The sequence below is a fragment of the Pseudopodoces humilis genome, chromosome 5 (assembly GCF_049639895.1).
Source record: "Pseudopodoces humilis isolate 2021_Gansu_Grassland_sample_001 chromosome 5, ASM4963989v1, whole genome shotgun sequence".
NCBI classification, from domain to species: domain Eukaryota; kingdom Metazoa; phylum Chordata; class Aves; order Passeriformes; family Paridae; genus Pseudopodoces; species Pseudopodoces humilis.
The window spans coordinates 13623929-13635921 of record NC_142204.1 but is presented as its reverse complement, the minus strand read 5'-3'; the positions used below and the strand labels follow the sequence as shown (position 1 = coordinate 13635921).

The 11993-nt window shown below is 42.7% G+C and overlaps 1 protein-coding gene across 3 annotated transcripts; it reads left to right on the top strand.

Annotated features, from left to right (window-relative positions):
• Nucleotides 1-345: 345 nt before the first annotated feature.
• FGFR1OP2 (FGFR1 oncogene partner 2) lies at nucleotides 346-11594 on the top strand. Of its 3 annotated transcripts, none has more exons than XM_014260499.2 (6): nucleotides 346-443; nucleotides 3335-3543; nucleotides 4672-4789; nucleotides 5633-5775; nucleotides 8783-8896; nucleotides 9247-11594. In XM_014260499.2, exons 2-6 carry the CDS (start codon nucleotides 3409-3411, stop codon nucleotides 9382-9384), a joined length of 648 nt encoding a protein of 215 aa, XP_014115974.1. In that variant the 5' UTR covers nucleotides 346-443; nucleotides 3335-3408; the 3' UTR covers nucleotides 9385-11594. The 3 variants fall into 3 exon arrangements, with proteins under 3 accessions (XP_014115974.1, XP_005531912.1, XP_014115973.1); XM_005531855.3 differs by having other exon boundaries at nucleotides 349-443; nucleotides 3407-3543; XM_014260498.2 differs by having other exon boundaries at nucleotides 357-443; nucleotides 3351-3543.
• Nucleotides 11595-11993: the final 399 nt, after the last annotated feature.

Genomic DNA, 11993 nt, shown 5'->3' with positions numbered 1-11993 from the left:
AAGCCCTGTCCAGCCTGGCCTTGGACACGACCAGGGATCCAGGGGAAGCCACAGCTTCCCTGGGCAACCTGTGCCAGGGCCTCACCACCCTCACAAGGTCCTAATATGCAATCTAAACCTATTCACATTGCAACTGCTTAATCTTAAGTGTCCCGCTAGAGCTGCTGATGTACAATTTAACACAAATCCCGAGATCTGGCTCGAAGCCCTGCTCAGACCCGCAGTACTCGGGACCTGTAGGAGGGCGAGGCACCCTATCGCGAGATCTGGGGCCCGCGACTGCGGAGGGGCGTCCTCTCGCGAGAGCGGTGTGCGGCCGGTACCGCCCCCGCTCTACGGCGCCCCCTGGTGGGGACGGGACGGGACGCGCCGCCCGCCGCCATTTGATATCGGTCGGGGCCGGTCCGGGCTCCCCCCCGGCGCGGCCGGAGCCCCGGGCATGAGTAAGTTCCGTGGAGGGGTTCGGGGACACGGCGGGGGGTTGCCGTTGTGACCGCCGCTAGGCGATCGGGAGCGCGGTCAGACTAGCGTTGGGACGCCCCAGGGCCGGGGCGCCCTGAGGGGCGTGAAGGAGGAGGACACCCCTTGCCCCCGCCTCAGCCTCCTCTTGTGTCTCGGCTCGAGCCGATATCGCGACAGGCGCCGGTGTGGCCCCTCAGCCTCGCGGTGGCGCCGCGGTTTGGGGGCAGGAGGCGACGCTCCCCGCGGTGACAGCCCCGGGACGCCCCTGTCACGCCGGGAGTGCGGAGGGACAGCCGAGATCTGTCACACCGGGAGTGCGGAGGGGACAGCCGGGATCTGTCACACCGGGAGTGCGGAGGGGACAGCCGGGATCTGTCACACCGGGAGTGCGGAGGGGACAGCTGGGATCTGTCACGCCGGGAGTGCGGCGGTGACACCCCCGGGATGCTCCTGTCACGCCGGGACTTTTGCGCCAGCCTGAATTTCTTAGAAGTGCTTGGAAATTGCTTTCTGGCTCAGCGCTGCCAAACTGGTCTCCGTGGTAACAAAACCCACGAGCCGTGGGAAAAGGTGGCTTCCAGTAAGGATAAAAAAAAAATGAAAGAGGCAGAAAGTTAGGAGAAGGCCGTAGTCGCTCAGAGATATTTATTCTTTGGCGTTGTTTTTTTTTTGGTGTTTAATTTGGTGATGAAAGCCATTAGCAAACACCAGGAAGTGACAGTGGGTAGTAGGAGTGTTGCTGGGGTGAGTTGGTGCTCTGCTACCTGTTGACAAGGTTGCACTAACGAGCATCTGTGCAGCTGGGCACCTCTGGGAGGGCTGGGCTCAGGACTCATTAACTTCAGCTCCCATAATCATGCTCATAAAAAATAATACATGATAAGAATTCGCTCAAATCAATTATGTTTGACTGGGTTTTTTTCCCACTCCCTAAATGTCCAGGCTAACTCACAGATCTAGCTCAGTTTCAGGATCAGGCAAAGGTTTTGTTTTTCACAGGCAGCCAGAGAGCATTTTAATTTTCTAGGATTTGGACCAGTGTCTTGCCCTGACTACACTTAGTCAGGATTTGGGGCCACTGTGAATTACTATGATACAGTGATTCTGCTTTTTAAGGTACAAATGGTGTCTGAAAACTGGAGCTGGGCCCTGACCTGAGAGGGGACAGTGACTGCAGAATTTGTGGGCTGCATTCCACACGTCTTTCTGGGCACATTTCCTGTGGAAAGAAACATCAGTGGCTTTGCCACAAACAAACTTCCTTTTCCCTGGCATGTTTGGGCTGAAGCAAAAATGAGAAAGCGCATATATTACACACACACTGTTTAAAACTTTATATGGATGCAGACAAATTATCAGAGGTGTTAAGTGCATTGTAGTCTGAATGCCAAATGTATTTCCAGCTCACAGAGAGGCCTCAGAGGCTTTGTTTATACTGGCCAGAGAATTCCTGGACTGCGAGCTGAGTTAAAGGCTGCTCTTCAGCAGCAACATGGATCTCACTAAATCAATTTCTGCAGCACTACAGCCGGTTAGTGTGGAAGGTCATCTTTTGTCTGGGTCATTTCTGTAGGAGATCTGACTGGAGGGAGGAGCAAGAAAAGCAGATCTCTAAAAAACAGTGCAGTCTGATTCCTTTCTATGTCCTATTTGAAAGAGCTCCAACTGCTAAGTCAGGGTGAGTAAATTAACTGACTGTGATAGCACAGCAGTCTGCTGGAGACGTGGATATCGCAAATATATCATATGGAAAGTTAAATGCAAACCCTATCTGATAAATAGGAAACCTGCATATGCCAAAATGCTGATGCTTTTGATAGCACATTAGTCCCAGAAAACACAAGTAAAATGTCTAAATGTCTAAAATGTTTGAAATATCCTTCCTTTTACTCCTTACTTGGGGCAAAAGGTCAGTTGAGGCAAATTTGAGGATTTCTTTAAACTTCACTTAAAGGTCCTGGGCTATGATTTGTAAAGGTGCCTGAGAAAGAAAATGAACCCGATTTTTTTTTTTTTTCATGTAGCTGAGGAAAGACTCAATCTTTAATGCTTAAAAAAATCTTTACTTTTGCAAAAGTCTGGCTAAGAAATGGATTTAGTTGATTCTTCCTGTACATTAGAACATGTCTTAAACCAAATATTAACCCTGATATCATCAAGGCCCATAAATCTTACAAACCTCTGTCCCTGCTGTTTGACTGCTGAAGACTGTTCAAGGAGTTTAAATAGATTTCCTTTTCAGTAGACTAAGTCCAAGATTCCTTAAAAGAAAATAAAAACATAGGCTGAAAATCTTGGTCTTGAAATCTAACCAACCAAGCATGAATATGAAAAAATGTAGTGCAAAGGTCAGTATTGTTGGCAATAGGCATGAGTATTTTGCAAGTTTGGCAGTTCTGGCAATCCGTAATTCCTGCAAAAAGCACTGCAGGTAGAAGGCCAATGTTTTAAGGTTGCAGTTGGTTCTTTTCATTAGCTGAGTTGCTGTCTTTCTCCGTGCTATTGAAAATGTCACAATTCCATTCCATGCAGTGATGTTTGTGTTCATTTATAGACATGAACAAAACACGAGCCTTTTGTCTTCTGAACTTTCCCTGAGCAATCTTCTCTACTCTATCAGTTTGACCTGCTCCTCTTCTGCTGATTTAAGTCATCAGAATCTTCCAGACCACTGTAATAATCCTTTAGCATTCTCTTTTGTGCTGGATTTATACCTGTTCTCCTGAAGTATATCTGTTAGGAGGGCACATTAAAAAAAAAGTAGCATTAAAGATGAATGAGTTCATGTAACATTCTTTTCCTTTCTGTATCACTCTGCCGGAAGCACGTGCACTGCCCAGTTTTCCTGTGCTCAGTACCCTGCCTCTGGCAGCTGATCTATCCCCTAGGTAGCCGTGCTGTGGCAGAGGTGCTGCGGTGCCAACGCCGCCTTTGTCGTGTTCAGAAATGAGCTGCACGATCGAGAAGGCGCTGGCGGATGCGAAGGCGCTGGTGGAGCGGCTGAGGGAGCACGACAGCGCGGCCGAGGCGCTCATCGAACAGACCACAGCACTCAACAAGCGGGTGGAAGCCATGAAACAGGTCTGCCCTCCAGCCCTGCTTGCTCCTGGGAATGACAGCATTTACATCCTCTGGGTGCTCCTGTGCAGCACAGAATGAGCATGCTGTTGGGTTAAGCCTGTAATGTAGACATTGTATTTTACATTTACATTACATTTTTAGTAAAGGTGTGGCTCTCATCTAAAAGTAGTTTGTTTATATAGTTTGAGACTGTGGAAACATTTTCACAGTTACTTCAGTTTAAATATTGAAAACGGGCATTTATCTGAAGAACACTGGTAGAAACGGGCTTGGCATCTTACAAACCACTCAGTAGTGTCTCTTGGTTTGCTCTCCAATGCAATACTACGTACTTTCATTAATTTTAGCATGACCGTTTAATCATACAGAGGCTCTGAGGTGTATTCTTCTGTGCAGACTACTTTGTCTTTGTACTGTCTCCTTTTGTTTCCAAATAGCCTCTTGGGCTTTTGTGTGCTCATTTCTATTCTGATGTTAAGCTGCTCAAGCATGTTGTTAGACTGAATGTGACTTTCACAAGACAGCTCCTGGGAAAACGTAAAGATGTCATGTGATTTTCCATATGGGAGTTCATTCTGTCACTTTAATGAACCAAAGATACGTTAATGGGCCTGTAAAATAATAAAACCCTGCATGCAATTCAGCCCTGTAAAACTAGTCCTGCAGAGGCTTCATAGCTTCAGATTGAGAGTATTACATTTCCCCATCTGTGGAGAGTCAGGATCTATTGACTCGGGCCCAAGTGACTTGTACCCACACAGGCTTATGGTTTAAGGTTTTGGGAAGCCACAGTAAATGTCGAGAGGTTAATACCTCATGGTTTGTCTTTACCACATCTCTATGAGTTTTAAATTACCTGATGGTGAACTTGGCCTGCATTAACTGAAGGTTAAATAGCATCCACTACACACATCTAAGGTGTGTTTTTGTGCCTCTAAAGGACAGGATACCTGCAACACCTTCTGGTGTGTGTGTTTGATATTATTATTATTTAAAAGCAAGCATTGTCTTCCTCATTTCAGACTGTGAGCGACAGTAGGAACTGGTGCTTTGTGACCTGCTGAGTAATACCTGCCTTTGGTTAATCAAATATGCTGTGCCTTGTTGGTTTGTTTTTGTAATAACCAGTACCAGGAAGAAATCCAAGAGCTCAATGAAGTAGCAAGACATCGCCCTCGGTCCACTCTAGTGATGGGTATCCAGCAGGAAAACAGACAGATTAGGGAATTGCAACAGGAAAACAAAGGTAAAATATAAATATTCTATCCTTTTCAAGCTCCAGCCTGTACCAATTTCAGTTTGTCAGTTTAACTGATCATAATACAATTCATGAGTCCTAAAGTCCAACCTCTGGGACTGATGACTGGAGAGATTTAGTCTCTAGATTTAGAAAAATTACTTTTTTCAGTCCTTATGTAAGCACAAGTGAGAAGATAAATAGAACTTAATTCTGCAATATAGCAATCTTTTTGGAGAAGTGTCTCACCACTGCTGAAAATACTAGGAGCAGCCAGGACAAGTTATGGTGTAAGTAGAGAAGTATAAGAATATAAGTATATGAAGTAGAGAATTCCTTCTGGAATTCTGTACACTAGGAATGCACTGTTCCTCCAGGAAAGCCTAGATTTTCTAACAGTTCAATTCAGCAAAGTATTCAGTGATCTCAGTTCAGATGAGTCTTGACTTACCTCAGGGGTTATTTATCCTTTGACTCAGTGTATTTTGAACAGAAGCATTTTCCAACTCTGGTTTCCACCAAGCTGCAGATTAAAACAGATTTGTGAACTCCTTCCTGCCTTTTGTACAGTGTGGCTTTTAGTGGCTGGGGTAAAGCTGCTCAGCCACACTCCAGATGGCTTTTGTCAGCCACTGGAACTGTACACAAAGTCACACTAGCAAAAGACTGATCAGGAATTGTCCCAGGCTGATCACCATCAAAGCCATTTGCAGAGCCTGTGTAGATTTCATGGTGCAGGGAGTGGGGACACAATTACAGGCTTATTTTGGTTTTTTCAAGCTGAAATACTTGTGCATTTTCATTTGGTTGTCTGTGTTAAACTCTTAAGTGCATTTTGAATTCTGTTGGCAGAACTGCGCACATCTCTCGAAGAGCACCAGTCTGCTCTGGAACTCATCATGAGCAAGTACAGAGAACAGATGTTCAGGTTGCTTATGGCGAGCAAAAAGGATGATCCAAGTATAATAATGAAGCTAAAAGAGCAACATTCCAAGGTAATAACTTCATTGAGGTTTTTTGCTTTGTTTTTTAGTTAACACCTTAGTTTGTAGTGGATCAATTCAAAGCTCACTTCATGTCAATTTTTGTGCTATTGTAGTACTAATGAGTCCTAATTTTTATAATCCATGCCATGCAACTCAAACAGGAAACTACTGGTTGAGTAAGTCAACTTTACCAGCTTCTTATTTATTAAAACTTTCAACAGGTAGCATTTCATTACTGCATTTGCTTAATTTACTTTTGTTTCACATCAGTCTTTAAGGCAACTGCCCTGTTACACTTTCAGAGGTTAGTAATAGTCAGACTTTTAGACTAGCTTTAACTTATGCTGTGACACCAATAAATAATTAATAAACTCGTGTTTAGGGAGAATAGGAGGAACAAGCTGTTTTGATTCAACATTCAAATATTTTTCCCCTAAATACTGTAAATAAATTTAAAAAATTAAGAGTACTTTTGACTGTTGAATAACTGAACATATACTTGTGTTTCCTGCTTCATCCAGTTATTCAATAGTCAAATATTGAATATATTCTAAATTTTGGGGGAATTCATTAATCTGGGTCACTAACAGGTCTAAACAGGAGCTTTTTAGCAAAGTATTACATTTCATTGAAAACAATCATTAGAGCAATGCAGCTGTGTAGATAAACATAAGTTCTAAGTGTTTTAAAATCTTTGCCCTCAGGTAACTTAAGTTTGCAAAGCAAAGTTAGGGTCTGCTTACTGGAAAAACAGAATTTAAGAATTAGATTCTTTCTTGCCTGCTTACAACACCCTATCTGTGTAATTAGTGCCATTGGTATGAAAAACATTGGGTTAGAACTGAATTTTTAACATAAAATTTTGAAAAATGACAGATATAGATAATTTTCAATAGAAGTTACCTCAGAATATGGTATAGCATCTCCTCCAGCTTCAGGAGAACCAAAATCCATCCTGAAATGGACTGTGATAGTTCATTTAGGTGCACTTCAATGGAAAAACAGGAAAAAGAAACAAAAAAGAAAAAATAACATCTCACAATGTAATTGGAACAGGAGATTTAGGCTTCAGCATTTTCATTAAACCTTTTCCTTCATGAATGCCTGATGAAAAAGATTCATCACCCTTAGCCTGACACACGGGATTTCTGGAATTTCATTATTTATTCTCTACCTCAAGCTTCATATTCAGGAAGATTGAACAACGTTGAAGGACTTTTTAAGTACTTCTCTCCTGTTATTAAAAAATCCATTATGCCCGAGGAGTTAAGCTCCCTGTTCCCAGTAATGCTGTTTTCCTCAAGTGCCAGCTGTTATTTTAGTGCCTGTTTACAGATTATTACAAGAGCACTGATTGATGCAGATGAAGAAGCACTTCCTTTAAATAGAACAACAGTGTTTTTTGATAGTGTTGTATGCGAGAGAAAAGGGTGTGTTGCTAGTAGTGACCCTGATCTAAGCATGCTGTTTGAATTTGCTCAGCTGAAACAAGGCCCTAAAATGGGTGTGGCTGCTTTTTGGTTCTTTATCTCTTTGGAGAGAAAAAAAAAAAACAACGTGTAGGAAAGAGAGAGACACAGAGGCTTCCACTGTTACTGCACTTTTTGGTTTTACCCCATCTGAGTTTTCCACATGTGTCTTCTAGAGCAGAGGCTTCCAGTTTTGTGTTAGGATCTGACCTAACATCAGTGACCTTGGAACAGACTCAAAGTTTTATTGATCCAGAGCCCACACAAGCTGTGAAAGGAAGCAGGGAAGCAGGGAGGACAGCAGTATATCTGAAACCCACAGCTCCTACCCAGGCCTTCTCAAGGGTGCATCGTTGCCTGACCACAGCTTCCCGTCAAGCTAAATTTGGGAGCTCTTTAAAAAAAAAAATGTTTCATGTCATCACCTGCACTGGAAACTGAGAAGAAAATAAAGATTTACAACAAGTTTTTCTTCGCCCCCTCACATTGAGAGTGGGCATTTTCTAACTGCTTAATTATAGCTTGGGCAGTTGGAATGACAAAGAGGAAAGGGCTGATGTTTACTTCAGTAAAGGGTATTTGTTTTGGTCAGATAAGTTTATGATTCTAACTGAGGCAGTTCTTAATGGTAGTTTGGAGGCAAAGTGATAATCTGCCAGCTGTATGGATTTCCCATCAAATTAATCTTTTAAAGGTGGGATTTAGCTTTAGTCTCTACTGTCCTTCATTTCAGCCCTCCTGTTCTGCTTTTCCTGATACTAGCCAATTAATATTGTGGATTTTGTCCAAAGGCCGGATCAGCCACAACTAAACTGGCATCATGGCAGAGTTGGAATAAAGGACAACTTGAAAAACGAAAGCTGTTGGAAATACCTTTAAGCTGCCTGGCTTAACTGAGCAGCAGTAAATATCAGAGGGGCACAGGCTTCTCATGAGGCATTGCAGGGAAAGGGGGCAGTGACCCTTCTTCCTGAACCTCTGAAGTCCAGAGCCCAGATAAGCTGGAATTGGAGGTGGATTCAAGTAAAAGTGTCTAAAAGAGAGAGTGCAGGACAGGTTTGAGTTTTGCAATATATGACATAGTAAGGATGACCACTGCACCTGCTCCTTTTTTTTAGAGAGAAATGCCTGTCCATGGGCTGGTACTGGAGATCAGGTTTCAAACACCTGGAAAGAATGTGGCTTTCCCTGCTGTTCTCACAGGACTGGTTTTGCATATCCAAAACACACATCAGTTCCTGCTGCACAGGAGGGCCTGGTCAGGGCAAGCACAGCACCAACTTGTGGTTGTCCTTGGCCATTTGGAGGTCAGGGAGCACAGTTGGTTAAGCTTCCATCAAATTCCAATGAGAGGCATCACTGTGGGGCAAACCAGGTTTATTTAAATAAACTACTGTGGCTGCCCACACTGTAAAGTTAGAATTTGTTTTCCAGAATTGAGGTCTATGATAAAAAATGTCACAGCACCTAAACCACGTTTAATGTTTTGCTTTTTTTAATAATGCAGAAAATATATCAGTAAGGTATTACTAAATATTGTATCTCAGGAGCTGCAAGTGCATGTGGACCAAATTACAGAGATGGCAGCGGTAATGAGAAAAGCCATTGAGGTGGATGAAAGGCACGGCTGCAAAGAGCAGGAGCGCATCACCCAGCTCGAGGTGAGGAGAAAGCTGCAGAGGCACAGATATTAAAGGGAGTAAAGATCCTCCCATGTGTTTTATGGAGTTACTGTCCCAGTCACTCACTGCTGTTGTGTTGCCCTTGCCTTGCTGGAGCAGGGGAAGCACCACTACAGCTCAGTTTCAATGAGGGGATGCTTAAAGCCCATCTAAGACAGCAGGAGGGTCAGAAACCTCATCTGCTCTCTTGGAGAAGATGACAGACACAGCACTGATTTCAAATCAGTGTTCTACTCCTTATGCATTAGTTTGGAGTAGAGGGGAGGTTTTAACAGAAACCTGATTTCTTTCTGGAGCCTTTTAACATGTTTTTCTCTCTCTGGTTTTAGCAAGAAAACAAAGGCTTGAGAGAAATTCTTCAAATTACTAAAGAATCTTTTTTGAACCTCAAGAAAGAGGATGCATCAGAGAGCACATCCCTGTCAGGATTAGTGACAAGCAGTGATCTGAGCCTGAGGAAAAGCTAAGGACTCTGGGAATCATCAAGCTTCAGTTGCACACTTAAACCAATGGAGCATCAGGGGGCACTGGTCAAGCACTTGTTACTGAATAGGGCATCAGCAAGAGAATGCATCCAACTCCAGCTCAGTGGCTTTTATACTGTGTAACATAAATTCAGCTGGTATTCTGCAATACCCTCAGTGACAGATTGATTGCTATAGATCTGACCTCAGTAGGAAATGGATTAATGCACTTGCTGAATTGCAAATTCTTTTTATATGAACTCGTTTTACAGATAAAAGGTGAGATTTCAAGTAATTTATATAAATTATTGGTCATACAAAGTTCAGTGCAACTCTTAGATAATAAAGGTAAAATTTCAAGTCTGATCTCTGCCTTAGAAAATAGTAACTTATGAATATGCTTTGTGCATGATCCACATAGCATTTTTTCATTTTGTTTTGGTTTTAATAAATTCTCATTTTGCATCAAACCTCTTTGATAGGCAAGGAACACAGGCAGCATAAAATTTAAGGATTTCTGTCACTTAGCCTTAGGGTATCGCTTTCAAGGCCAATTTTTAAACATAAGGAATGCTGTCAATCAATAGTTTGGAGTTTTTAAATGAAACAAGATTCTTTCAAATATGTGCACTGAATTGTATTGTGAGAACATGGAAAGAGCTGTTCCCACTTTGTTGTTCTCAGGAACACAGGTAGCAATACAATTCTGCCTCAGCTTTTACCTTTAGGAGAGGAAATCCAGCTCAGTTCTCTGTCAGTAAGAAGCCACATGAGTCCCATGTCTTCTCCAGTTACCTGCCCAAACTTCCGAAGTGAGGAATGGCAACTGGAAAGCACAAAAGCAGTGGAAGCAGAAAGGGGGGATGGAGGAAGGAGGAAGCAGCTTCATGGCAGAGTTGGCAGCAATTAATACTTTTATTTTCTCTGGTACTAACTAGTCATCAAGAAGGTTTTAAAAAGTGAGTTAAGCAGAGTGAAAGCTGTCAGCTACAGAAAACTGTGGCACTACAGCTGCCACCCACAGTTTCACATTCTGGCTGTTCAATAACCCACCAAGCAACACGAGCTGAGCTATTCTGAAATCAGCCACCACTTAGTCAAGTTTGATTTTCAGTGACGACAACACAGAAGTAACTAAGCATCCAACACTTCAAAGCGTGCCAGCTTCAATACAGCTTCCTGTGCCCCAGCACAGCTTCCCTGAGCTCTAGGTAAATGTTCCACAAGCCTAAGGGGGAACTTTCAGTGGCACTGAACAGACTTGGAACAGCATAGTACCTTTGTTCTGTTCTCTCTGAACAGAGAACTGCTCCTTCCTGTGGTGCTTTTAAGAGGAAATAAGTGAGAAAGGAGCATTAGCAGGCAGTAAATGCTTTTTCAGTGAACTAATAACACGTGCGAAAAGGACAGGTAAATCGGGTCTCCACATTCTCGGTGCCTGCTTTAGAAGTGGAGAAGCTGCTGCTTCTCTGCAGAGCACCTTGGCTTCTTGCTAGACTTAAGAACACACTGAGGACATTTACATACCTGGTAAAAAGTTCTAGCCATTTCCAGACCTGTGAAACAGCTGAGGGGAAATTCTGGGGGAACATTTTAGCTCAAGCTCAAAACATTCTTGTCTGCTTTTGTATTATCTGTAAAACCTTGCCAATGCTTCTCTAATTCAGATTTTACATTTTTTCTGTGGCTTGCAAGCTGCTGACTTACCAGAAGCAACACTTTTTATCATTGGAGTGTTCTATTGTCGCAAATTTACAAGGAATTTTGGCTTCAGTTGTTGTTCTTGTTTCTAGAAGCATCTTTTCAGCCATGCACTGGTGTCAAGAGGCATTTCTGTCCATTTGATGCTGAATTCAGTTTCGTGGCTGACTTCTGGCTTGGCTTCTGAATACAGGAGAGGGTTGTTGGTCAGTGGCAGTACTTTGAGGTTGCTCTATTATGAAATAATGCTTGATTAGTGTTTATTTTTGTAAATTTAAAAAAAAAATGTGACTTAATTTATCTACTCCTAGTCTTCACATTTGATATGTCTCCCCTTCCATTCCCCTGCCCTGATCACTTTAGGATTTTAAAGAGCCTTCACAGTGTGTGGAGTGACTATTTTTCATTGCATACCTGTTATTTTTGTAATGCAGATGGCTTGAGAAGGATTTATGGCTAGAATTGTGTACTGTACAGTAAACTTATTTTATCAATAAAGTTGACTGAAAACATGGATGTCTCCATGACTAAAGCAAGGTACTCTCTCTGAGATGAGCCTTGTTGGCAACACAAGATAAAGAATAACTGAAACTGTTTTATGTGGCAGCTGTTCAGCTGAGGGCAGACTGAAACTAAAAAGCTTTGAACAGCCATGACTTTTTAAGAAGCACATGGGATTAGAAAATTGTTAAAATACAGAACTAATGGCACTGTTTTCATGCAGAATTACATGTACTGGAATCCCTGTGTAAATGCCCAAATGAAATTTATATTGGCTTAGGGAGTTTCCTTAAGTACTTTCTCTGCTTAAAAGGGGAATTTCCAAGTCTACTGTTTGAGTGTGAAACTTGATCTTCTTGGAGAGCCTGGAGTCCGAGTGCCCGGGACACTGAGGCAGAGGGAAGGTGAGA

Excerpts from the sequence above, each read along its gene's own strand:
- FGFR1OP2 (XM_005531855.3), top strand. Across the intron at positions 3,544-4,671 it reads GGGTGGAAGCCATGAAACAG|TACCAGGAAGAAATCCAAGA; the intron begins GTCTGCCCTCCA and ends TGTAATAACCAG. Across the intron at positions 5,776-8,782 it reads TAAAAGAGCAACATTCCAAG|GAGCTGCAAGTGCATGTGGA; the intron begins GTAATAACTTCA and ends ATTGTATCTCAG.